The sequence below is a fragment of the Cataglyphis hispanica genome, chromosome 6 (genome assembly GCF_021464435.1).
Source record: "Cataglyphis hispanica isolate Lineage 1 chromosome 6, ULB_Chis1_1.0, whole genome shotgun sequence".
NCBI classification, from domain to species: domain Eukaryota; kingdom Metazoa; phylum Arthropoda; class Insecta; order Hymenoptera; family Formicidae; genus Cataglyphis; species Cataglyphis hispanica.
The window spans coordinates 7,077,596-7,104,032 of NC_065959.1; the positions used below are offsets into that span (position 1 = coordinate 7,077,596).

Sequence of the window (26,437 nt, forward strand, 5' to 3'; positions counted from 1 at the left end):
GTTACTCGACTTCGAGAAAACTTTGACGTTTCAAAGATCAAACAAAGAATCAAATAGTCACGGGAGGAACGGGCGCGCGTATCTCGCAAAAGTTTCACGCGAAAAGAGAGAGAACAAGAGAAGAAGAGTCGCGTGCTGATCCTCTCGAGAGGCTGCGCTGATCGTCGTGGACAATCGACCGCTCATCGTGATCCGCTCTTTGTAATACACTACATACCGTGCGCGGAGAAAGTAGAGACAAGGAGACAAGTGGCGCAGGAAAAGAATGATGGCGGGGGCGGGGGGGGGTGGCGTCGGCGGTGCCGGGATGCTGAGAACCAGGCGGAGGGATGTCAGCGTCAAGCCAAATAGAAAACTCGACCGGAAGTCCTCAAGGGGGATGATTTACGAGAACGAGGAACTCAGACTGAGAACCATTCACATCAATGCCGAGGTGGAGCAAGGTAAAGAAGGGGGTTAATACGAGGGAGAATATACGCGAGCGTGCGGCAGCTTACGCGAATCTATCGATGAATTATGGGGGATGAAAAAGCGGGGAAAAAGCTCGTGTGAATGTCGTTATAAAAGAACGTATAATAGCGGTTATTATTCATCCTCTCGCTCGAATTGATCGCATGGAGTTAATGAGGATGTTTGCAACGGATAAACAAATTAGAGCAATTTTTAATATAGAGAGAGTCGGGAAGAACATTTCATCGAGTCATTTTTTTCGACAAAGAAATATGTGCATTGAGATATCTCGCTATAAAAAAAACTCTAAGAAATTAATATCTTTAGATAAATAAGACTACAATCCAAAGATTCGAGTGTAATGTTACGGTTTTAATTAATTTTTTTTATTGTTTTGAGGTATTGTTATTTTGTGCATAATTTATCTATTATTTACAAAATTTTATACGTTTCTCTTTCCGCGCGTGCTAAATGTCCAGAGAATATTCACATGAATTTTACTAGCGCAATTGCTCTGAACGCCATTATTTGAATTATTAATTTGTCATTATAGACAATTCACACTCGGAGGCCAAATTAATTTCACCGGGACTTCCATTACGCGCGTTAGTGGCAGGCCAGACCAACTAATAATGTTAAATATTTAATTCTCTGGAGTATGACTGCGTCAGAGCAATCAAGGATTAATTTAACTACCGTGTTAAAGGAATTTTTGATATATCATGGAAAAGAGCAATTTCAAGCTTTTATTATTCTATTAAAGTTAGCAAATATCTCGCGATAAAAAATTAAGACTGACATCTCGAAGATACACAAAGTATCTCATCACATTTTCGAAAAAAAGAACAAGTCAACCTTAAACTCATTAAAGAATATGTCATTAAAGTTTTACACAGTGAATTATCCTTCCATAGAAAATGCTGCTCTTTTTTCCTCGTTCACCCATTTTAAATACATTGTGAAATTAATTGAAGACTTTTGAGGCAGGTTTTAATCAATTTATTCGACGCAATTTTGCCCGCTGAAATTAAGCGACGTTTCAAATGGATCTCACTAGCCTCACAAATCTCACTGCCATTGCTATTATTAATTATCAACTCGCCATTATGGATTATATCGCATATAAGCAGTAAAATATATTTTATGACATAGAGAATTTCATGCGGCTATGGCTAAATCTCGTAAACTGCATCGCGCCGGAATCGCCTACAAATAGACACGCGCATACACAAGATTGAAGTCACTATATATCGTGACGAACCTACTACGAACTATTTTCGAAACCCGGCCTGCACACGCTGAATTTGTCCAGTTGGATAGGCGCGAGTAGCACAGTTTCTATAGTAGCGGCGAACTCGATCCAGCAGACTTGACTCAGTTACTAAATGCGCTTGAGCGAGCTTGAGAAAACGCAACACGCATCCGCATTCCATTTTGTTAAAAAAAAAAAAGAATGTTTTCTTTCATTACATAACAGCTTTATTTCGATCGTGAAAAACGGTGTCTTAACAAACTAAGTTAAGGAAAAAAAAAAATTACAAGTGACTTGTAATTAAAAGTGAACGTAATAAATCCATAGGTGTGACTAATTTAATTTATGAATTTATTAAATTTAAGGTATACGAATTGAATAAATTTAAAAAGAACTTAATCGCGTTTAATCGATTTACCATCGAAAGTTTTCCGATATGGTAAGCAGTACGTAAGAAATCGTTGAAATCGATTATTTGATCGAACGCATATTTTCGAAGAAAATTAATCGATAAAATACATACGTGTCATATTATATACCTTTCGATAGATGTTAATTATAATTCAGGAATAAGCTTGAACGGATATACTAACGTTGTGCGAAAGTGTATGACGTTAATGCAAAAAGAGTGAATGACGATACGTGTATGAATCGCACGCGTGTACAAGATTTATTTATCCGAGGAGCCAAGAAAAGCTTTGTTTTGGCAAATATTCCGGGATGGCGTTTGTTCTCTCGGAACTCGAGGTCCAGATGTCGACGCTGTACAGACTCCAAGATCTAAATGCTAAATTATATATAATACACTTACATATAAATCACCCATATAATGCTGTACAAACGTCAAATTAATCTCGATTTTTATCATCCCTGTCGATAAATTTAAAAAACTCAAAAATTTCAAACAGTTTTAACTATTAATAGTTAACTATTATTAGTATTAATGAGTTTGACGACATTTATATTTTATATTTTATATAAAGTATATATATATATATATATATACACATTCTATATAAAAAAACATTTCAAATATATTTTTTTAATTTTATAATTATATATAAAATTTTATAATTATATAAAAAAAGAATCAGCGCAATAATATAACTACATAATTTATATATTATATAGTTATTTCTATAGTTACAAAATGATTAATTAGAAACGATTAGAATTTTAGAACCACCTAATATACATATGTCAAACAGAAAAACAGAAAAGTGCTTGACACTCTCGTCAAATCAAGATAGCGTCTGAGCTTTTTTTGTCCCTTCCGGCACATTATGCAGCCGGATTATCGTAGTGCATTCAAGTAACGTGCGAAGAAAATCCCCCACGATTAGAAAAACTGACAGCACGCCGAGAGGATTCAAAGTGAGTTGCTGGATCAATCTATCGGCTCTTCTCTTTTTCCGTTCCCGTCTCATGCCCGATGGGAAAACCAGACGCCACCTACGTCAGGAGATTATTTTGAGTCCTTTTTCAACCTCTTGATAGATTACATCGCCGCGTGAAGAAACGGCGCCGGTCTAATGAACAATTTATCATCGCCCCGGGTTGCACCGACACCAAATTTCTTCAATATCAAAAATATCGCAACGTCGGATTTCAAAACTGATGATGTTAGATATAAGAAGCAACAATGTCACTCCTTACAAAGAAACAATATTAAATTAGTAAAAATAATTATTAAAAAAAAGAATACAAAATTCAAAGTATGTGTGAAACGTAATCATCACACTAGAAAAATTCAAGTTTGACATATATATATAATGATACGTACATATTATCGACATATTTAGCGTAATAGTCTTACAATAAATTTTACAATGAAGTATATAAATTCAAATGATATATAAACTTGCCAAAGAAAAGAATATTTTTCTCGCTCAAGATTATAACTTTTGCATAATATTACGGTCAAGGCAAATAATAAAAATGACAAAATTTATAAGAACGCCTCCAGCGACGTTTCTAAAATAACATCAAAAGAGATAGAATGACGTTGATCAGTACCGGAGCATCCTGGTATTACCTAGTAGTAACTAGTGTCAGATGCATGAAAGGAAACTTATCGAGAAATTCAATATAAAATATTTTTATATTTTTTTTTTTTTTTTGCAAAAATATGGTTCCAATAAAATAAAATTTAAAACAAAAATTATGACAGAACTTATCAACTCTATCTCTTTTTTTCATAAATGATTTATATTTTGCATCAGGTAATCTTAGCGTACTTTATCAATTTTCCACATAGTTCAACCAAACTTGTGGCTAAAGAGATAACAACGATATTTTCTAGTCTTTAACGATATCATTTCATAAATGCCATTGAAAGCATGAAAGCTTTATGCTTCTTAAAAATTCCGCAATTGTAAAATAATTTCTGCACGTTACTTTTCACACATCATTCTATTATCAAATTAGAATTTCTTTTTTTTTTTGTGAAAATGACAAAGAAAAATTAATAAAACTAATTTGGTATCGTTGCTCCGGTGCGATAACACGGTCCTGGCGTCGCGGGACCACGAGGGACTACAAAAGATTTAAATAGTCGCGATGGCTAGAAAGAGAGAGAGACTCGCGGCAGTGGTTTCGTGACGCGCGATGAAGAAACTGACGAAGAAGAGGTAACTCGCGGTAGGGGTAAAGACCGCGGCAGTGATGTAGATACGTCGACTAGTTTCGCCCGGTGACTCTAAACGATCGGCAGGCTTTTCGCGGTCCGCGAAAACTGTCAAACTCACGGAGTGCGATCCCGAAAAACGGGACTAATTCGGAAACTGATCTCGTACACCAACTGACACTCATCATCATTCGAAGCGTCGATGTGATACGTCGTCGATCCTCGACGTCGCAACGGCGACGACGTTGTCGCACAGAAACCTATATCTATCGAAGACGCGCATCTGTCGGAAACGCGCATCTCGAGATTACGTAACGAGAAAAAGAAGGACGTCGATGAAGGTTGAATTGTGAAAGAGAATTTGCGAGAAGCTACAGGGTACGCGAGAAATTAACATGGAAGAGTGTAAAAAAACTAATGAGGATGTTTAAAGCCATATTATGCGAACTTTAACTAAAAAAAGTTCAGCTAATTTTTATTCGTAATTAGTTATCAATGATGATATTCTTATTAAATTGACATATGTGAATATCTTATCTAAAATTCATATGTAAAGTAATAACGCAAACTCTTAATTAAAATTAATATTACAATTAAAATTAAATCTTTTAATTGCCTCAAGTATAATAAATCAATTTATTGCTATCATCTCGAGCGAGATGTTGGAAGATACCGACATACGTCATTCGCACAAAACATCTTAAGAACATAACAGTTGTTCGCGGGAAATACGTTATCATGGAAGACAGTTGGTCACGGATGGAAGAGAAAGAAACGGCGAGTGTTACATGTATGACGTCGATGCAATTAACTGACAGGATAGTGACAAAAATAAAGAACGACTATTACGAAAACGAGCAATTTCCGTTTACGAGTCTTTCCCGGAATAAGCTAAAAAAGGATGAAATTTAGACACGCCATTAGACAAGCTAGTCAAGGCGTTATTTATTGATGAAAAGCTAATGGATTATTTAATGATTTGACCGATAAAATGACTTTCACTCCTATCATTCAAATGCGTCTAGCTACGTTAAAGAAACGTAAATAATGTAAGTTCGTTGTTGATTTGACAAAATCGTGGCGAGTCGCGAATCTAAGAGGGGAGTTGATCCCCCTCGGCCAAAAGTCAAGGAACAAGCGAGCCCTCCGTGGCGCACACAGAAATGGAAAGAGCGGGCTATAGACGACATGATGCAGAGAAGAGACTCGAGCAGATCAATGAGATGCGAAGAGAAGGAAAGCTCGTTTTTTTCATCGCGCAATTCTGGTACGAACTCATTTAAGCGTAACTTTAACCTTTTAATTCTTTATGTGCACTGGTGACGATGAACAAGCACACTTTTAACGACCACGTTATGTATTTTCTTTTTCGATTCGTAGATTGATTTAGCTAACTTATATTCATCAACCATAAATAGTAAAAAAGTTTGATAGTTCTGCATCAATTTGTATTATAAATTATAAATGATTTTATTATTCTTTTGTCACAAAACTTAAGACTCTTTTTTTAAGTCTTTTTTTCTTTTTTAAATTTCAATCTCTGATAAGGCAAAAATCGATGTTTCAAAGTTAAAGCGCTCTTTTTTAATATTCAGATTTTAAATATCTGATATAAATACATGTTTCAGCGAACTCTGAAATATAAGCTACGACGTAATCAACAGCAATAAGAATGACGGCAAACATTGAATATCCGAAGATTTAAATTCATCATTAACGCATAAACGAGATCGGCAAAGAGCTCTCTTTTCTCTAATGCGCGTAGAGACGGAAAAAAGTTTTAAATGCTTTTCCTATACTCCCGGCTTCATCTGCTTATGTCGCGCAAGCATGACCATGCTTTCGTTCGTCGTAAAAAAGAAAGACGCGATAATGTCTATGACGTACACAGGTGGATGCGATTTTCACTGCTAGAATTTACGTGTGTGTGTGTGTGTGTGTGTGTGTGTGTCTGTGTGACTGCATTCTTTTTACTATAGTTTTTTTTACCTCATTATGTATAGCTGTAAGAAGATATCAGTTTGTAATGGCTTGCAAAAGAGCGGCAAAAGAGGAATTCTTCCACGAGCGCGGAAAAGTGAGTCCTCGTAAAAGACAACGTGATAGACACATTCGCGAATACGACAATATTATCATTCTTGCGACGACGATATTGAATCCGAAGAAGAGTTAAAAGCCGATTTTATAACACTGTTTATTTTACGAGATCGACTTTCCGCGCAAACGACTTTTCTAAGTGTGTAATCTATGCTCGCTGCAAAGTGGGGAGATTAAGGATCGATCTTGCAAATCCCTCATTAATTCGTATAAACACATCACATGTTGATCGCTATTATTTATTAAGGATTACCAAAGCACGGTTATTACAAGCAACTAGATTTATCGTAATATTTTATCTAATATTCCTATGAGAATATTTCTCTTTTATTAAAATTCTCTCTCGATACACACATTTTCGAATTACATATTTTATTTTATTTATTACAAGAAATTTTTAATATTGAATATTATCAAATATGTTTTTATATAGTCACAGCTTATAATTAAATTGTTATAATGATTAAATGCATTAAACAGTCGCAACGCAAACTGATTTCGCTCGGAAAAATAATTTTGTTAAACATAAACAATCTCGGAATAATTTAAAAATCAATAATTAATGATGAAAATTATATTTTCACGACAGAATCGTAATTAATGATTACAATCCACAAGGTTCGATATGGAGATACATTATGATATTATTTAAGCACTCAAGTGCGGATGCATTGACGATAATGTGCATTCGTTATAAAATTACATGATTGTCTCTCTCTTTCTCCCTTCCTCTCTCTCTCTCTCTCTCTCTCTCACTCTCTCTCTATTTCTCTATCCATCTATCTTTTCTCCATCAGCAAAATTAACATAAGCCGAGAACTCCGCCAACACGATGCGGCGGAAAGCGCATCCGCGAGATTCCCAGAAACCCAAGTTGACAATGCAATCTTGACTAACAATAAGCGCTGACGCGAAAGTAATCCCAGGCACGCGACACACTCGAAACTCGCTCTCCTCTCGCGCCGACACGGGATTTCTCTCTTAGTAGGGGGATGCGACTCAGTTTTCCGAGTACACCCGCGCGGAAACTCGCACGGAGAGGATGCAACGCGACAGTGAGTAATGCTGGAAATTTGTCCCGTTTGAAAAACAGACAAATAAATAAAAATAAGAAACTCTCTCTCTCTCTCTCATTCTGTCGCGCGTAATGTACAGTGAGACGATATAGTGAGTTTAACTGAAAATCCAGATTATTATATCATGTAATCTCCTGCGGCTTCATTTTTACTATAACTTATAAAAATTTATGTGGGAAATTTATTACTCTACAGTGAATAATTGCGAGATAAACTATTTTGCATTGTGAGAAAATAAGATATAAACACGCAGATTTTTTATGCATAAATAATGTGGTAAAGCAACGATTAAATGGTATAATAATGAGTGCTTCAAAAATGAAACTGATGTCATTATTCATTCCATCTGCTGTTCAAAGAAATTTTCACAAAAAAATGGAATACATGTTTTAATTTAGAATACAATTAATGTATTAAAACAATTTGAAGAAATAAAAAGTTAGAAAAGAAAGCTTGCAGACAAAAAACTATTAATATATCAAAAGTAGAAAATAAAAATAAAGACGACTTTAAATGCGACCTGTATACACATGACAATATAAAAAAAAAAAAGTACTGAGAAGGCAGAAGCGCAAAGCGCAAAGACGAGGAGTTTTTTTTTCAATGCGCGACGGGCGGAAACGTAAGCTCGCTTAGGAACGTTGTCTCTCTGTTTCTCGGCAAGTGTCACGAAACACCTTGCAGCCAGGGGCTTTCATAAAATTCTACTGTGTCGCGGAGCAAAAAAAAAAAAACGGAGCGTTGTCGTCGCGCGTTCACAAAGCGAAACGCTCGAGTTTCCCGTACTTTTCGAATGCTCGAACGAGGACGCGCACGCAAAGTACACGATCGTATGCATCGGCGGATGCAAACACCTGCACTGAAACTTTCGCGAACGAGAGATGGAAATTTCAGGTCGATCTCCTTCTCACCCGTGGCTTACAGTTCTGAAGTACCTACTAAAGTAAAACTTCTAAACCTCTTCTCCTATAAATTTCAAATTTTGTGGCTTCATTGTTGCCGAGAAGCAAACCGCAAATTTTACTAAACACTCTACCCAGATCGGAATTATTTAAACCGAGGTACTCGCGCTGCTATATCTCGTACATCATTAATAGTCTCGAAACATTTCTCGCAAACTTTTACTTTAAAAAACCATATCGTAATATTGAATATATTTTTGTATTCCTGAATCGCATAATTTGCGCAAAAAAACTCTTCAATCAATCAAATTTAAATATTATCAACGCTTGAATATTTTTGTTAAATTTAAATTAAGTCAAAAAAATTAATCGAAAAATCTGTCATCAAATCTATTTAATTGTCTAACAATCAATATTTCCAATTCTAAGTAAAGTTGATCGAGGTCGAACAGCGACAAGGCGGTTCTGTAAATACCCCACATGACACTTTACAAATGGTATTCGTGGTGCCATGCAACATCTGCGAGGCAAAACTTCAAATTTAAATAGAGGCAACGGACGAGCGTTAAAAATACTGTCGATAGTAATTATTTAAGAGTATGCAAGTGGATATTTTGACACGATCACGCATAGAGTTCGCTCGACTCCGCGTGTCATCATCGTTTAGAATGAACGGAATCATCGGAGATTCTATGAAACTGCGCGTCCAGGAATACACCCATGGGGATATATCTATATCTACGCACGCACGTATATATATATATATAGAAAGAGAGAGAGAGTTGCTTTAATTTTCTATAAAAAAGAGTAAAATAAAAATTTATGCTCAAAATTTATTTATTATTACTTGTAAAAAGATGATATCTAAATTGCAATCTTTCTTGCAGTCTTTTAAAATAGTAAAACATATTTAAATATAAACAAATTTTTAATTAAAAAGATTTGGCGCTGCTAACATTAATCAAATTAATGTACGTTACAAAGTAATACTCGTTACATTTTGAATTTTTCAGTGTCAAATTTTTTAAATTAAAACTTTATTTATACTTAAATATATTTTACTATTTTAAGAGACTGCATGAAAGATTGCAATTTAAATATCATCTTTTTAATGTGTTATAAATAAATTTTGTGCATAAATTTTTATTAATTGGCGTGCAATTTTTTAATATCACTTCTTTTTATAGAAAATTAAAACAACTATTTTTGTACAACAGCTTTTCTTGTTTAGATAAGACTATATTGTATAAAAGTTTTTCACATCTGATGCATGCACTTGGTGCCTTTTTTTTTCTTTTTTTAAAAAAGATAAGTTTTTAATAGTAAATATATACACGACGTGCCAAGGCGATAATTTAACCGTGTCAGAATTCTAGTGGCTATAAAACGCAGGAATATCTCGTAGGTCTCTACTGTCCGGACGAAACCATAAACACAACGATCGCTTATTTCGACGGTATTCATTGTACAATACATATAATATAGCCGTGTCAATCAATCAATCGTTACATTCGCACATGTTTGATGTATCCTCGTTTATCCTGAACAAGTTAGATCGATAATACACGTGTAGAATATGTAAATATTATCGGACGTGATAATGGATCGTCGAATAAAAAATTTGAAATCATCGGAAACTTTTTAGAAAAGGTTTTTTTTTTGGAAACTACTTCGCTGAGAAGTAAAACATTATTTCAGTCCCTGAAATCCTTTTAGGGAATCTCATAAAGTTTTTTATCTGACAGCTAATTAAGGTCGAGAGTAACGGAGCTTATTAATAAGATAACTGCATGTTCTGCGTTTTTAATAAGACACAAGTTTTTTATCCGACAGCCAATTAACACGAAGTGTAATGTAGACGTGAGGTAATCAGTTGTCTCCAATTTGTGCAATTTTGTTTTTAAGCTTTAAAAATCTATCCGTCTTAGTTAATGGAGCTCCATCGCGACGCAAATTATTCTTGCTCGAAGCGGCTTTCATCCATCGTGTTCGCATACGCGCTATTTCGACCTATCCATGTGTGTTTGATTAACCCCAGGGGGGTAGTTCACCGATAAGCCGTGACATATACAGCGAGAAAAAAAAGATACAATTCCGCCAACGTGAAGTTGACACGCGGATGTCATTTCGCAGCCCGCTCACAATGTTGCTTTTAACATGCGGTTTTCGCGCACTTCGTCTGGTGATGACGTTATGTTTGTAGAAAAAAAAATAAACAAAAAAGATGGAAATAAAAAGAAACAAGAAAAAGTGAAAAAAGCAACGCCTCTCTGAACATCGAAATGGAAAATATCCCCTGATTTACGAGCCCTCGGTGTAACCGGCGACTACCTGGAACGTTCGTCATTCTGTCAATGGTACGGCTGCCCCGTGGCGATAGTCTTGCATACACAACATTGCATTTAGTTATAAACTCGTGAGGCCCAGAACATAGAAACGCCAAGTTGGTCGAAGGAAAGTGGCTTGAAACACGACTTGAAAAAAAAAAGCTATTATGCAAACAAGAAAATTTTATATTTTTTAAAGTAATTGTACATCTTAAGAATACAAACTTAATTTTTTTGTAATGCACAGAAATTGATTATCGTTTAACAAAATTTAATGTGATACGATAAACTCATTTGATTGATTATTCTCTTATAAAAGTTGACTTTTATTCCTATTTTTATGTCCTATAATATAATGATAATAAATTACAATCATTATTATTTACATATTAATATGTTTTTATTTCTTTTTCGAAAGAATCAATCATCGAAAATAAAGGAGCCTGAGGGAACCATATTTTGTTCCAATCCCTGTTTGCATATATATATATATATATATATATATATAAATAATCTCAGACAGCGATTCTTGAAAATGAAAGCCCGCATGTTTTCGATACACACTTTCGTTAGATCGGTTCTTAACACCTTTCGCAAAGCGACAGATTAAATCTCGAGAAAAGAAAGAAAAAAAAAGAGAAACGAAAGGGTTAGATATTTATGAGGTGGTTCTACCATCGCGTATTAATGTATCCACATCGGATATTAATGTATTCCATTTAAAAAGAAAGATCGATCGACCTGATCTCGGCCGGTTCTACCGATTTTAACATGATAGAAGATAAAGGGCGACTAATTGGAATCGATTGGGAATAGATATCCTTCGTGTTTTTTTCGCAATAATCATATTACTTATATCGCATTATTATGCTTCATTAAGAAAAAATATATGGCCTATTATACAGAGTGTTTCAAAACTATTCTACAATCTTTCATTTACAAACACTCAAAAATAAATTTCAAAAAATGGCCATTTTTTTGATAACGATGCTAAGAAATAATAATTATGGAATTATTCAGTGATAAGAATTAAATAAAATTTTATTTTAATAAAGCTACAGAAATATTATAATAATGAACCTTATTTTTTCAACTAATTTAGAAGATATGTAATATTAAACTTGTTCACAACACATAAATAAAGATTTATTTTAACTATTAATTATAATATATATAAAAATTAATAAATTGAATTCATGTTTAGCATCTTTGATCATTAGAAAAAAAAAACATTTTTTCCGTTAAAAATAAAAAAGAAGTACTAGATTTCGATTTTTGTTTCGTAAAAATAAAACTTTCAATAAAACTTTCGATAACTTTCCATGTAGTCTCCGTGAGCTTATCCGCGGGGAAAGCTTTTTTCAGCTCTCTCGATATTACAGTAGCGATCTGTTAGCGATAATTTACATGGGATATTGGCGTGATCTAATTCGGGCGCGCTCTGGCAGCCGACGGATGGACGGCCGTGTCACGTTCGATTATATCCAGAAGGACCGCGCTTCGTATAACTATGAGTTTGCGAACCTTAAATGAAGTGTTAGTTGACGTGACGAGCCGTCGATCTAGATTACTTGGTCTAGACACGATCTTCATACTGACATTTGAAGGGCTGAGCGGCCCTTCGGCGTACAATAATGTAGAAAAATTATATTAACGCAAATATTCGTCCCAAAATTATAAAATGGTTTTAAAAAGAGAATTCTTGTATTAAACATGAAAAATCTCACGGCGCGCAATTACAACACATCTTATTGTTAATAACAAAGAGCTTTTTCTGCACACTTTACTCTATAGTGATATAATGATATCATTTATATATAGATATATAAAATTAAATTTAATGAATAGCTTATATATTTAAATGAAAATACGAAATGTAATTATTACGAACATAATTATTCCGCGAAGAATAACTACAGATTTGTTGCAGCGATTTAGAGACATTCCGCACGAATAATTGCTACGAAAATTACAGAATAATGTGCTTCATTTTCCGACGTTCCCCTCACTTGACGAACGTTTTAGCAACCATTCTGGTTTACTGCCAGCGGTATGAATTAACACTCAGGCAACCGTTCGTTTATCGTCGACTGTGAATCATCGAAATGTGGACGTTCTACGAGAAATATAAGCGCGACAATTATTCCGTTAAATAATCCGACACTAATTCTCTTAAATTGGCTAAAGAAAATCTTTCTAACTAAAAATGCGCATATATTTAGCTATCGATATTGTTGCTTTTTTAATGTCCGACATTGCGATATCGTGACAATATATTTTATTTCCAATTCCTTTTTTTGTATCCTAATTTTACATTTTATTATGAGATTGCACCGAATGCAAGATTCAAGCAAGTCATTACCATTCGCATTTTATCAACTCGTTAGCAGACTCGATTATATCGTCATATCGTGATGTGTAAATAAGCGCACGAAATTTCCTGCAAGATCAATCGGATGATCGCGCGGATTTCTCATATTCGCGAAGATCGCTTCGTTTCAAAGTAACGTAGAAAGGCGGAGACCAAAAGTGAAAAGCGAACCTCCGGAATATTTTCCCCGAGTTCGTTTGCACTCGTTCTCGTTGGCCGGGACGCAATTTCCACGTTTCAAAGAGCCAGAAGAAATTCCGGCTTGCTGATAGGAACAGCGAATCCAAATATGTATTTCGCAGCTGCTTTGATCACCTTCGCAGCGAAAACGCCTACAGCAAACGAAAAAGGATCGACGAAGTCGACGAAAAACGCGAAGGCTCATACGCCCACTCTCTTTTCTCTATCTCCGTGCAATTTTTTTATTTTTTTTTTTTTTCTTGCCTTTTTCCTCAAAACTCGAATCTACCTGGGTATGTGTGCGTAAATACATGATTTGTGTACTTTGCTTTTATAAATGCGATGCAAACTCGAACGCAATTCGCTCTTTTTAATAGCCAGGATTAATTAATTCCGATCCTCTCCGCATGAGAATTACTGGCTCATCGCTATTTTTAAAGACATAGAGGATCTCGAGCAACGGAAATAAGAAGTAACACGACGCCGACAGTACCGAGTGATTAAACCTTCCTGGTACGTGTTTGAGCAGGAATAATTAAAACTTTCTATCTCCCTCCTCTTGAACAAAGAGAATGAAGCGTATCTGGACGAACGATGACATAAAAAAAGAAAATAAATTATACGCGTGAAAAGATATTCTCGTCTGCAATAGAATATTAGGGAGCGAAACACGAGTCAAAAGTAATGAGCCAAATTTTAAATTTGTTTTATTCGATGCGAAATATTTTCTGTATTTTATTAAATTTTATTAAATGACAATATTAAATCAATGTGTATAACTTTCATATTATTAAAAATATCAAGATGAGCGCATCGAATACGAAATGCAACACTATCTAAAAATAAAACAAGTTCAATAAATTTAAGGAAACATTTTAAAATTCTCATATTTTTTTCTTGAATTTAAAAAACTTTACTTTTTCATCATTTTAATTTAGAAAAATTACAAGTATTAATTTTGATACATAACGGTAAAAATTTATACTTGAGAATATATCATCCCATACGATCTGTCACAATTATCCCGTTGAAAATAATAATGAACCTCACAGATCAACGAAAATGTTTTCAGTGAACTATATTTTGTTATTGTTCACGAATATTCAGTTTGATGCTTGATTGAAAGGTATTCTGTATGCGGCTAAAAATATCCATGCGTATTTCCGCTGGCAAACTTACTTATCCGAATAAAAAAATCTCTGTGTTATTTTGATGTAAAATTTAGTAAGTCATGCGATATTCGTTCTTTTTATACGTCGCTCGTAAACGTGATGCGCGTCGGCGAATCTGTTTCAAACACCAACTATAATTTTATTACTTTTCCGAGTTGCGTATTTTTATAAAAAGTTCCGCTACTACCTGTCCTCATTTTAAAGGCAGATTTTTTTGATGAATTTGTGATTGACTTTTTCTTTAGCAAAAATTTCCAAAACAGAATAATCACAAAGATGTTTCCAAATGTCTCACTCATACAAAGTTTCACTTATAACAAAATTTAATATTGTGAGTTAAAGAAAATATTTCTCTATTGAATGACGCGAAATCTTTCGTGTAAATGTCAATAATACATTTTTCTTTATACAAAAAAAAATGATATAAAATTATATTGTGATGCATACAAGTCCAATCACAAAATTACATAATACGTTTGGACATAAATTGCATCGAACAGTTTTTATATTTCATTATCGACTCGAATAAAAAAAAGATCAATAGTCGATTCTAGTATCTATATCTGAACAAATATCGTTTTCGAAGGCGGCTAACGCACAAGATAAATGGTCCAGGTTTTAACAGCAACCAAATAGCTGTTGGTATCCACGAAAAAAATCCGAATTTATGAACTTCCGGAAGAATTTAATTTATTTAAATTTTAGATTGGTAAGCCAGATTCAAATGCTGATTTACCACATGGCTTTTCTTGTAACATGCACATGCGCATTTACTTCCTAGGCTTAGGAGAACTGTTATCACGAGTGCGCGATTTTTATGCATGTATAGCCGTAAACAAACCAATAAGGCGTGCAAAATATTTTGTGCCATAGAAAAAAACTGATTTCAAAAATTCCCCAAGCTTTTGATATTTCGTGTAATAGCATATACAAAAGAAAATTTGTAATTTTTAATTTTATTCTTTTTTTAAATATTCACTTTATAATTTTTCTCAGCAACTAATGTTTAAAACATTAGTTAACCGAGTTTCAAAAAAGAACTAGTATTACATCATAGATAAAAAGCTTGTAAATAACGATATATACCGCTGAATTATCTGAAAACTTTCGCGATCGGGTCGCAGTTCAAGCGCTGGGAAAACATGTTTCAAACATAAAGCCATTAATCATCAAAGTGGAAAGAGAGGCACCGATGACTGATGAGATACTTAACTCGCATCTAGATGGATCGAAGATGACTAACGCTCAAAAAAAAAAGAATCGATCTATTTAGTTTTCAACAATAGTCCTTGCATCCGCATACATCATCCGACCTGAGTGATTCTATAGACACTTACATAATGCACAGAGAACACAAAGTAATAAAAAATGTAAGTCAAATAAAAATTTGTTATTTGATAATAGTAGAATTTCTCCGCAAATCAAATCTAATTAATTTTTATGTGTAGCATAAAATACTCATCTCTATCTTTCAATCTTAGAGTTGAGAAATTAATGACTTTCTATTCCTATCTTTCTATTCTTATCTACGTCTCCATACTGTACACAAGCGCTTTCACTGCTTCCATCAGTGGAAAAATATCGAGCGCTTGTATCGCCATAGGCCGCACTTTCTCTAGAAAAGATTTAACGCGTTATGTGCGCAGACAGCAAGGTTTATTCGTCTCTCTCTCTCTCTCTCTCTCTCTCTTTCTCTCTCCACAAAGTTAAGTAATTGGAAGACCAGGCTCTGGTGATTTATCACCGGCTTCTTGACGCACGAAAGGGCGCAGAGTTAGAGAGGAGGCTGGCTCCTCAAGCGGAGATTGTTGCCGTGTTGACCAATGATCGATCGTTCTGATAGATGCAACGCACGTTGCGAGCCTCCGCTGGACGATGATTAAGTGATTTCCGCGAGAAAAATTGCGAAAAGAATCTAGCGGGATGTCGACCTATCTTCTCGATGTAAGAGAGTATCTTACTCGGCGGTCTTTGATGTTGCATCGAAACCTTCTATCGTGATTTCAGGTCAAAACGATATCAAGAAGCTGCGCAGGGAAAATGAGCAACTACGTAGGGAAATATGGAGCCTCAGGGATGAATATGACAAGCTCGAGGAAATTTTGAAGAGGCAGAAAAATCACGACGAAAGCGAAGAGTACGAGGTAGGAAGAATTTTAATTAGAAATATTAACATGAAAATGCAGTAGTAAACAATTTCTAGCAAGAAAAAATATAGTTGTTTCTGCGTTTTCCATTAGAAATGTTAAACAATTTTTAATTAAAATATAATATTATCACAAATTAATAATCGATACGATCAAGAAAATAAGAATATGGAAATTGTTATAAATTGCAGGATCGCTCCGAGGAGGATGACGACGCGCAGTCGGACTTTTCCTGCGACGAGGACGAGGAAAAGTACGAGGAAAACGAAAAGGCAGCCGAGGATTTTAACCAGGAGGAACAGTTAGAAAACGCGGAGAATCAGAAGATCTCTTCCGAGAAGATGAGCAGTAGTTTGCATCGGCTTCACGTGGAGTTCGACGATCTGTCGGTCGTCGAGGAAGAGGAAGAACTGAAGAGGGATAAGGAGAGAAAGGACGCGACCCCGTCGGATGATGGCCAGAGAAACGAGGCCGCTCGGCACCCACCCCCGTCCATCCTCGGCCCTCGGCAACTTCACGATAACATCCCGTTTTATCCGGCCACGTACGAACCGACGAGTAGTTTTAGCGGAACCAGTTATTACGCCGAGTGCCCGTTCGAATTCCCGAGTACGATCGATTTAATGCTGGCCGCGGATACGCCCGCCTTATTGGTTTCGCCCTGCTCAAGATTACAGTCTGATCCATTGATCCCGCCGATCGGCCTCAACACCGATCTGGATCGAGTGACTGATCCGATGCTACCTCAAATTCACGTTCCGCCTGTTGGCTGGCAAAACGACGTGGTTTCTCAAAAACAACTGCCGATTTATGCGGGTACGAGCGTCGCTCCCATCGCATCAGTAACAAGGATGCAAATGATGAGAAAACCGGATTCGCACTCGGAATATCAGAAAATGATTCCTTCATCGGGAAACTCGATATCTTCCGACGCTTTTAGTTTGTCGAGAAGGAATGCAAGTACGAAGCCATCCGCGAAATTCCAAACCATGTCAGCTATTCAAGATTCGCGAACGCAGCTTTCAAATTCCGAAGAAGCGCTCGGCAAGAACATTTGGAACGTCACCGCGAATTTTATCGATAAAAAGCAGGCAATGACGAACGGAGAAAAAAATGTGCAGAATTCACGAATTCAAAATCAAAATACAGAAGAAACTAGCGTCGCGTCTACGATGCTGGAGAAGCCAAAACATTTTTTCGCGCCGCTGCCTTTCAAGCTGAAAAAACAAGAAGAAGAATCGCCTACCGCGAGTATGAGTCATTTTGGAACAGGAACTAGCTCCAGCAGCGGCAAAACAGCTTCCACGATCATCTCCAGAATCAATCCTTTCGTAGCGCAAAAAGGTTCGGCGGATATTTACGTAAATGGCGCAATACCTTGCGAGGATGAAAATAAAAATGATTCAAAGACATTCCTGAGTACCGATAATCTGTTGATGGTGGATAACAGAAGCGCTCCGAGTAGTCAATTGACAAAATCGTTATCATGCCAAAATCTTTCGAGCGAATCTCAAAGTATAGCTCAACGATTAAAATTGAATCATGTCGAATCTCAGATGTTGACAAAAAGCGATAACGCTCTGGATAATATAACAAACAATTCCTCCAGTAAACCGTATAAGAGTCATCTAAACGTGACATTGAAGGTACCGCAAGTCGAGCGAACACCAAGCCCAGAAGCACCGGAGGTTCCCAACCTACCCTCGATAGATTACCGCCTCTTCAGGAATCCCTTCCTGAGAAACTTCGACAAGATCTGTCCCAGCTATCAAACAGAACCAAAACTACCTTCTGGCACAACGCCGCTCTCTATTCAAGTAAATGACGATGCCCTCCCTTATCAATATCCTATGCCGACTTACGGTCGAGGAGTCCACTTCAGCGAGAAGTTTCGAACTACGCACTTGCCGGATCAGAATCGATCGCTGATACCTGGTGATCAACTGATGAGCGGCAAACAGGACATCCAAGTGACTTCCTTCGAGAAACCAAGTCCTTGCACTTTGATACCTTCCGCTACTCCATACGATCTGACCACTCTAAGAAGATTGAACGCGAATCGATATCTTCAAAGCCAGAACTTACACCAAAACGTTCCGTTTATACCGCGAGGTCAATTTTATCCAAGGGGAAACGAAATGTACTACGATAACGTCGCGACGAAAGTACCGGCGCAAACGCAGACGTCGCTCGATGGCGACTCGTATCACGAAGACGAGGAACCGATCAGCGCGCCGAATTCGCCAAATGCACAGACACGGAAGAAGATTATTAAGAGAGACAAAATTCTAGTCAAGGATCAGAGACCGCTATCGCCGGCGGCACAAAGAAGACTGAAGAAGCAGAGCAGCAGCGCCACGTCGACGGATACGCTCGATTCGCCGGGAAAAATGACGCGGAAGAAACCGAGGCGAGTGAGCACGACGACTACGTCTGACGGGCAAGAGGATAAGAATGAGAGCAGATCGTCGTCCTCGGGACAAGATTCGCCGCGCAAGGATCAGAATCGAAGGATGTCCGCGTACATTAATGCTAAGAGACGATCGTCTCAAACGTCCTTGAAAACATCGAGAAGCGGCAGTGTGGACGCGTCCAAGGACAAATATACGGATAGCGCCACGCTGAATTTAGAACACGAAAGGACGAACTCGGTCAGTAGTCGGGAAATTGCCAGCGCTAAAGCTCGCAAAAGTAGCACTAGCAGTGGTAATGTGCCATGGTGCGCGTGTTGGGGAAACGGCTGCATTTAATCGCAGTTAGACATTTTCAATCCCATTTAGGGATAAAACTGGAGAAGTGGATGCGCGTGCAAAATGTGAAACACTGAATTTTTCATATTAAAGGCCAAATATCAACGAATATATAATTAGTGCATTAATTGCCATTTAAACAGTAATTAATCATGTGATCAACGTTCGCGTAAAATTAATTACTACGTTTAAAAAAAAAAAAATACATAGTAATTTATGGATAAATATTTAAAATTATTTTATTATATAAATAATGTATATATACAACAATTATTTTATCATTTAGTACTATTTCATGTATTACTAGTCTCGAAAGTTAGAGTATACACCGGCAGTTTACCGTTTGCAAGAGTTCAGTTTCCGAGAGCGCCAGGTGTATACTGACCTACTCGCATTTTACTTGAATGCCTTTCAGTATTCCGATTTCGTATGCATCTCGCGGAATATTAAAACGAGAAGCTATCAGTTGAAACGGACGCGATGATCCTTATTTATTTAAGACAGCTGCAATTTCTGTCAACGGCGAGAGGTTCTTGCTGCTTTCTGGCCCTCAACCGGGAGAGGGCCGAGTCGACTGAATAATTCCAAGGACAAATACCAAGGGGAAATGCTGATGGACCGCGGAATGAATTCAGGAAGAAAGACTCTAACCTCCCTATCGCTGGTATAAGGACACCGCTATCGTAGCCAAGTCGTAAAACAAGCACAGACAGCGGTAGTACTGTGGCAGTACTAACGCTGTCGCCTGTGTGACAGTTGTATCTAAACTAGTTCTGCCGAGAGACCATGAAGACAAGCCTGCATCCGCTCTTGAGGCAAATTTGTTGGGGTTAGCGAGCATAAGCTTGTCCTAAACACGCGTGCGAATAATGGTACGAGCTCTTGAATTATGTAGCTCCCTCTAACAGCGATAACGATTAAATTTCTTGAACAATACGAAAGTCTGAAATACATCTAAAATATTAGGTAAAGTATTTTTTAGACATTTATGTTATGCTTTATACAAGTGTCCACAATTTTTATCTTTCACAAAAGAAATGTACATAATTTATATACTTAATTTTTTTTTTTAAATCACTATTATAGATCTAACGTTTACTCTCTAATTATTATGCATTAATTATTAGTTATATTATTATTGCATTAATTATTATTGTATTATTATTATTATATATGCTGTAAAATTATATACGAAAAATCATTTCTAGTCATTTATTATCATGCGATTTATTGCGTTTCAATATCTTAATTTATATTAAGAAAACAATGTCAGCAATATTCTCGCAATGAGTATTCCACGCATTTATGGACAACTTTTAAAATAATAACATTGAGATAATAAGGATGTATATATAAAAGTAATTGCATGCCACATTGAACTAGTATGTATCACATAATACTTGTATATTTTGATAATTAATTTATATATAGACATTTTAAGAGTAATATTTAATATGTAAAATAGTTTATAATTACTTATTATAAAATTTTACAAACATCTCTTCACGCGCACATGCTCGCAGAAAAAGTCTAATCTCTTATGAAGATTTTTTTCCTTTTTTTTTAATACATGTGTTATGCATTGTATTTTTATACTTTTCATTCTAAAATATATGAATTTTTTATTTAAAATTATTATTTATACATCCCAATAACTATCAAATAATAATATTCCTAGCTTACGGCTCTAAAAATCATTAATTATTCGGTTGCGTGAAATTTATTAATGACTCAAAGGATACAAGAAAACCTGGACAGCAAAGTTCGTGATCATCGCGAGAACATCTCCGCGTCATTAGTTGCCATACAATTACGCGCAAAGAGAAAAAGATATGAGAAGCAAGATTTTAAAAAACATAATTAAAAATCAATATAAATAAAATAATCATCGTTTTGTATTTTAAAATAATCATCACGCGAATAAATCTTATAAAATCCTTATCATAATCCTTTGATTTAATTTTATTCTTGTATATGTTTGACAAACGTATAATATATAATATTGATTTATATCAATCGTAAATTTTTTATCTATATACACATATATATAGCTTTATTTTTTGCAATTATTTTGAAATTTATATTTTTTTATAAATTATTTATTTTTAAATATTAAATATAGTAAATATTTTATTATATAGTAAATATTTTTTAATAAAAAATTATTTTCGCTCTCAGTATACTATATATATATATATATATATATGGTATACATGTACATATGAATACACACACATATATATCGTGTGCGTGTACATACATATATCGCAAAATTTTAGCAGCAGATGGACAAGAATAATATTTTCTGACGTACCACGAGCACACTTATGTTACATTTCACAAATCCATACTGTAACATCTGGTGATATATTTGGCGCACTTACGAGTATATACATGCGGAAATATCAACCCATTTTATTATCGTAAACGTGCTAGGCGTCCGTGAATGTCACGAATAGCAGCGGCGAATTTAAATAAAAAAAAACATCTACGTCATTCTCTTTCTCTCTCTCTCGAGCGAATCCTTTTGCGAGAAACTGTGAGAAGAGTCGGTTGAGTCGCGTACGAGTGCCAACGATGAGGACGGCAAGGAAGATTGCAGGTGCAATTAAAATGCAAATCATCCCTTTTCCCGCGACCCGTCCGCTAGACCATCTTTCCAGGAGGTCCCTGGTTCTCTCGCGTCCTCGCAACCCTACACCATAATGGTAACGCCGTCACCGATTAACTTGGAACTAGTTTAGAAGCGAGGCGACTCAGTTCGGATCGGCACTCGGTTACACGAAGGCGCACACAAAGAGCGAGAACAAAACTCGGTCTTTCTCTAAGCTTCTCTCTCTCTCTCTCTCTCTCTCTCTTTCCCTTTCGCTCGCAAAGTGGCACGTAAATGGAAGATGGTATACGCTAATACGGTCTAACATCATTTGCAAATGTCACTGCGAGACATGCTCCTGGCATTCAACCGAGATACGTGAGAGAGGCGTTTCATCTTATCGGAGAAGGAACAGACTTCGTATGCTGCGACGAATATATAGATTATAATAGAGGCCTCTAAGATTGTGTCTTAATGTTATATTTGTCGAAAAATTCATTAATCCGTATCGATTATTCGAAATATGCGCAGAATAATTAAAAGTAAGTTGTGTATTTCAAAATGCATTATAAAGTTGAATAAAAAAAATAATGCTAAATCATTGTCGTAGTATCTTGAAGTACGCTAAAGAAAAGCTAGTAGAAATATAAAATAACCATTATGTCTTTAATTCATATAATCAATCATTTAAATCAATAAATTACATCAATAAATTATTTTAAGTATGTTTTAAATTTCTATATCTTTAATTAATATAAATGCAAGATTTCATGTAGATAATCTTAAATCGTTGTACACATCTTGAAAACTTTTATATTTTTTCTTAAGAAAATTATAGAATTTGATGTCTCAAACTTTTATTAGTCTATCGTATTCAAAGTTCTTTATTTAAATATTTTTTTTAGTAGAATGTCCTGTCATATCAAAAGCCAATTTAATAAGATTTCGCTTGGATTCCGACAACTTCATATCTCTGCCGCTATTCGGACTAACAAATCGTTACCGAGACGAATATGCAGATTAATCGTAAGGCAGCAGCAATATCGCTGTCATCTGTCTGCAAGATAATCGCGGAATGCGGACAGGCCGGAAGTAACGTCGCATTGTCTTCGTGGAAATAGCGCGGAACAAGATGGAAGAGACAGTACCTTAATGGCCTGATTTCATTTGCAAATGTCATCAAGAATTTTCACTCCGCTCGGAGGAAACGTCTCGCGCTTCTCATGCGGTATGATAAGCATAATAATCCAGAGTAACATAATTCCCACTAATGCATGCTACTTAATTAATTATGCAGAACTGTCGCGCTTCTGCTCGCGTTCAATTTACAAATTAGAAAATATTGCATTACATTCATGCTAATATGCAAATCTACAAAGCGACTCTCTAACGAGCAGTATTTAATGCGCGAATAAAATTTATTTTAAAAATATAGTAATATATATAAATATATTAAGAAAAAATATTGCATAACACATTAATACTACTCTATAATTCCATTAAGAAAAATTGTGTGTAAATTCGTAGAATAATATAATATAGCTTCCACTAAAATAATTTGACAAAGAACTCGAGGTCGATATATGGCGTGTCTCCTGCTCTCGAAAACTTTACCGAAAAAGAAATGTCAAGGCCGCAATCGGCATAAGTTTCGCCCGGAAAAAAATTTCGAACATCCCTCGGACTCGCAAAAGCTTTTACAAGAATTCGTGGATCGTCTCTATTTTCTTCGCTGTTTCGCCGTCACTTTGCATTATATGCACTCCTGAAAGTTTCTCAAGCCTTTAACTTGAACGATGTGGATCCTTTGCCCCGTGCGGAAATTTTACGTAAGTTCCATTATATTTTGTGCATTTTCACAATTATGTTCCCGTCGTAACCAAGTCTTATTGCCGAACTTTTTGGATTTAAAAATAATAAAGGTTTATACACGCGAGAAGACAAGAGGACCAAACTTTCTTCACTGTTGTTGCAGATTGATATGAATCTCTTACAAGGAATTGTGTAAATGTTATAAACAGCATCAAATGATACTAGTAAAATATATAAAATAATCATAGTAATATTTTAAATTAACCAAAAAAATTTATGAGTGTAAACAAAAATATATATACAATTAGAAATATTTATTTTTATAATTTGAATGCTTAGAAAACTTATCTATTTTATAAATCTTTTAAATGTTCCCCATCTTTTTATTTTACCATCTTATCTATAATTAAAAAAAAAAATTTAGCAATAAAAGTAAAGTAAAAAGTAAAATAAAATTACTTTGCATATTACAAAGAAAAATATGAAAAGTATAAGAAAATGAAAAGTGTTCTTGTCGCATTTACATTACTTTACATTTCCAGTCCATGCTTAATCTGACAGGAAAAAAACTGCGCCATAATAATCGCTAGGATTAAGATAATGGATAATAGATTCGCGCAAAAGTAATGAATATTCAGAGTCGTGTAAGTTAAACAAATTCTAAATATAGCATTCTAGCAAAATCAAATCATATAAGTCCATTTCGTTTTGGTCGGACGAGATAACTAAAAAATTGTCAGCACCTGTTCGGATAAGAAACTCAATATTCCGGCTTAGTAAGCAGAAAATATTTATCCGTCTTGTGTATATCCTGTAGTATATAATATTTCGTAATATACGTTTCATGAAGTTTTTTTTTTTGCAAATAGCCTCTTTTTGTTATGAAGCAAAAACGGCATATTAGCAGTTTTGCTTAGAAAGAACAAAAAGTCAAATACATTGTGCATTTTACCCATAGTGACATTTAGTTTTACAATAGCGTTTAAAAGATTAACATATTGAATATTATCGGAAAAAGAATTATACGTACCGTAGTGCGAAACGAAAATATAGGAGATAAATGAAAAGAAAAAATGAGAAAATAAATGTATTAATACATAAAACTAAGTACTAAATATCCGAACTAATATATTGAATAGCACTCTTTCTATTCAAACTTTGCTGCTATCAAATATCTGTAATTTGTAAATATCAGATTGTTTTTTTAACACAAAATGGTTATAAATAAAATTTAAAGACTAAATTATCGCTATTGGAAAACGTGCAATTTGATATCTATATTTACAAGTTATCCAGAATACTTTCCATTTAAAACCTGCTGATATCTCTATTATTGAAAACAATAAAGCACGTATTTATTAAACAAATTTAAATTAAATTCTTTAAAATTCTGTTTATTCAAAAAAAGTACGCACTAAAAATGCCTTTCAAAGTTAAAAATCTGATTAAAATCGACCGATAAATTTCTATCAAATTAAAAATGTAGCATATAATAGTTATATAACAAACAATAAATTATAAATAAGTCTTAGACTACACGTGCCTTTTTAAGATTTCTAATATACTATTTATTTATATGTATAATATTTGTAATATAGAAATATAAAATATCTCTGGATGGCATTAATATATAAAGTTGCAATTTGATCGCAAGAAATATTCCATCAGGCTTTCAAAGCTTTCATCTCGAATGCTCGGCGTCTCAAATTGACTATAATATCGTCCGAGAAACTCTAGAAGATGAAAGAAGAAAAAGAGAAATATGGGAAGAAATGCGCGAGAGTGGCGTGAGAAGAATTAAAAAGATATCGATGGAGTGCCACTCCATGTCCGATCGAGAGGGGTCTCATCAAAGAAAGAGCTAATTATCGCTCCTTTGTATTCAGCACGCGATGCTCCAAGAAAAAGATATTTACTGCGGAAATGCATTTTCTTTTTCAGCGAGAAAGAAAAATTGATGTACTACCTCGTCGTAAGCGAGTCACATTGAATTAATAATGCTATTTTTTTTTCCCTGCTTTTAATATCTTTCTCCCCAAGATGCAATAGACATTATTCCGTATGAATGAACCGTACTATTCTGATATAGTCACCGGCGAGCAACGTAGAAGCGATAAATCAAGCGGCACAGCAAGTGTTGTACGAGATAAATGGATTACCCGAAACACACCGTGGTTTAATACGCCGTAAATCAATTTAGCAGCGTAGATGTTTTTCGATCGGCCCCAGGATCGACGTCAAACTATTTGCATTAATAACAATTAATCTTTTCGCGTGTAAAACAGTTATCTCGCAGCAAAATGTCACTTGACAAGTCAGAAGGGATATCTCGACAATTTGATACCATTCACTTAAATTCTTAAATATATAACATATTGTACACGTTGTCAATAAAAAAATTTAATCTTTCCCAGTCTTTAATGTGCATATCTATAAAAAAAGAAAAAAAGAAAAATGCGGAACTAAAAATCAAGTTTCAGTTAAAGTTTAAATCAATATATTTTTAATTAAATAAAAGTAATTAAATAAAAATAGAATATATATATTTTCTCTCTTAAATATTTAAATTTTTCGACGATTCTAAAAAAAGACCTAAACGCGCAAGTTAATTTCTCTTGTCTCAAAAGAATGTCGGAAACAAAAACAGACCCTCGGATTTATATCGTATGAGATCCCAACCGG

At 35.1% G+C, this 26,437-nt stretch overlaps 2 protein-coding genes across 3 annotated transcripts in view; one reads left to right on the forward strand and one right to left on the reverse strand.

Annotated features, from left to right (window-relative positions):
• LOC126850235 (tyrosine-protein kinase transmembrane receptor Ror) overlaps positions 1-26,437 on the reverse strand; it is a 229,700-nt gene that overhangs the window by 169,341 nt on the left and 33,922 nt on the right. The gene's annotated exons all lie outside the window — the stretch shown is intronic.
• Positions 37-20,985, forward strand: LOC126850241 (uncharacterized). 2 transcript variants are annotated; one of them, XM_050593018.1, is made up of 3 exons: positions 37-443; positions 16,461-16,597; positions 16,792-20,985. In XM_050593018.1, the coding sequence occupies exons 1-3, from the start codon at positions 266-268 to the stop codon at positions 19,348-19,350; spliced, it is 2,874 nt and encodes a 957-aa protein (XP_050448975.1). In that variant the 5' UTR covers positions 37-265; the 3' UTR covers positions 19,351-20,985. The 2 variants fall into 2 exon arrangements, with proteins under 2 accessions (XP_050448975.1, XP_050448976.1); XM_050593019.1 differs by lacking the exon at positions 37-443 and adding an exon at positions 4,310-5,595.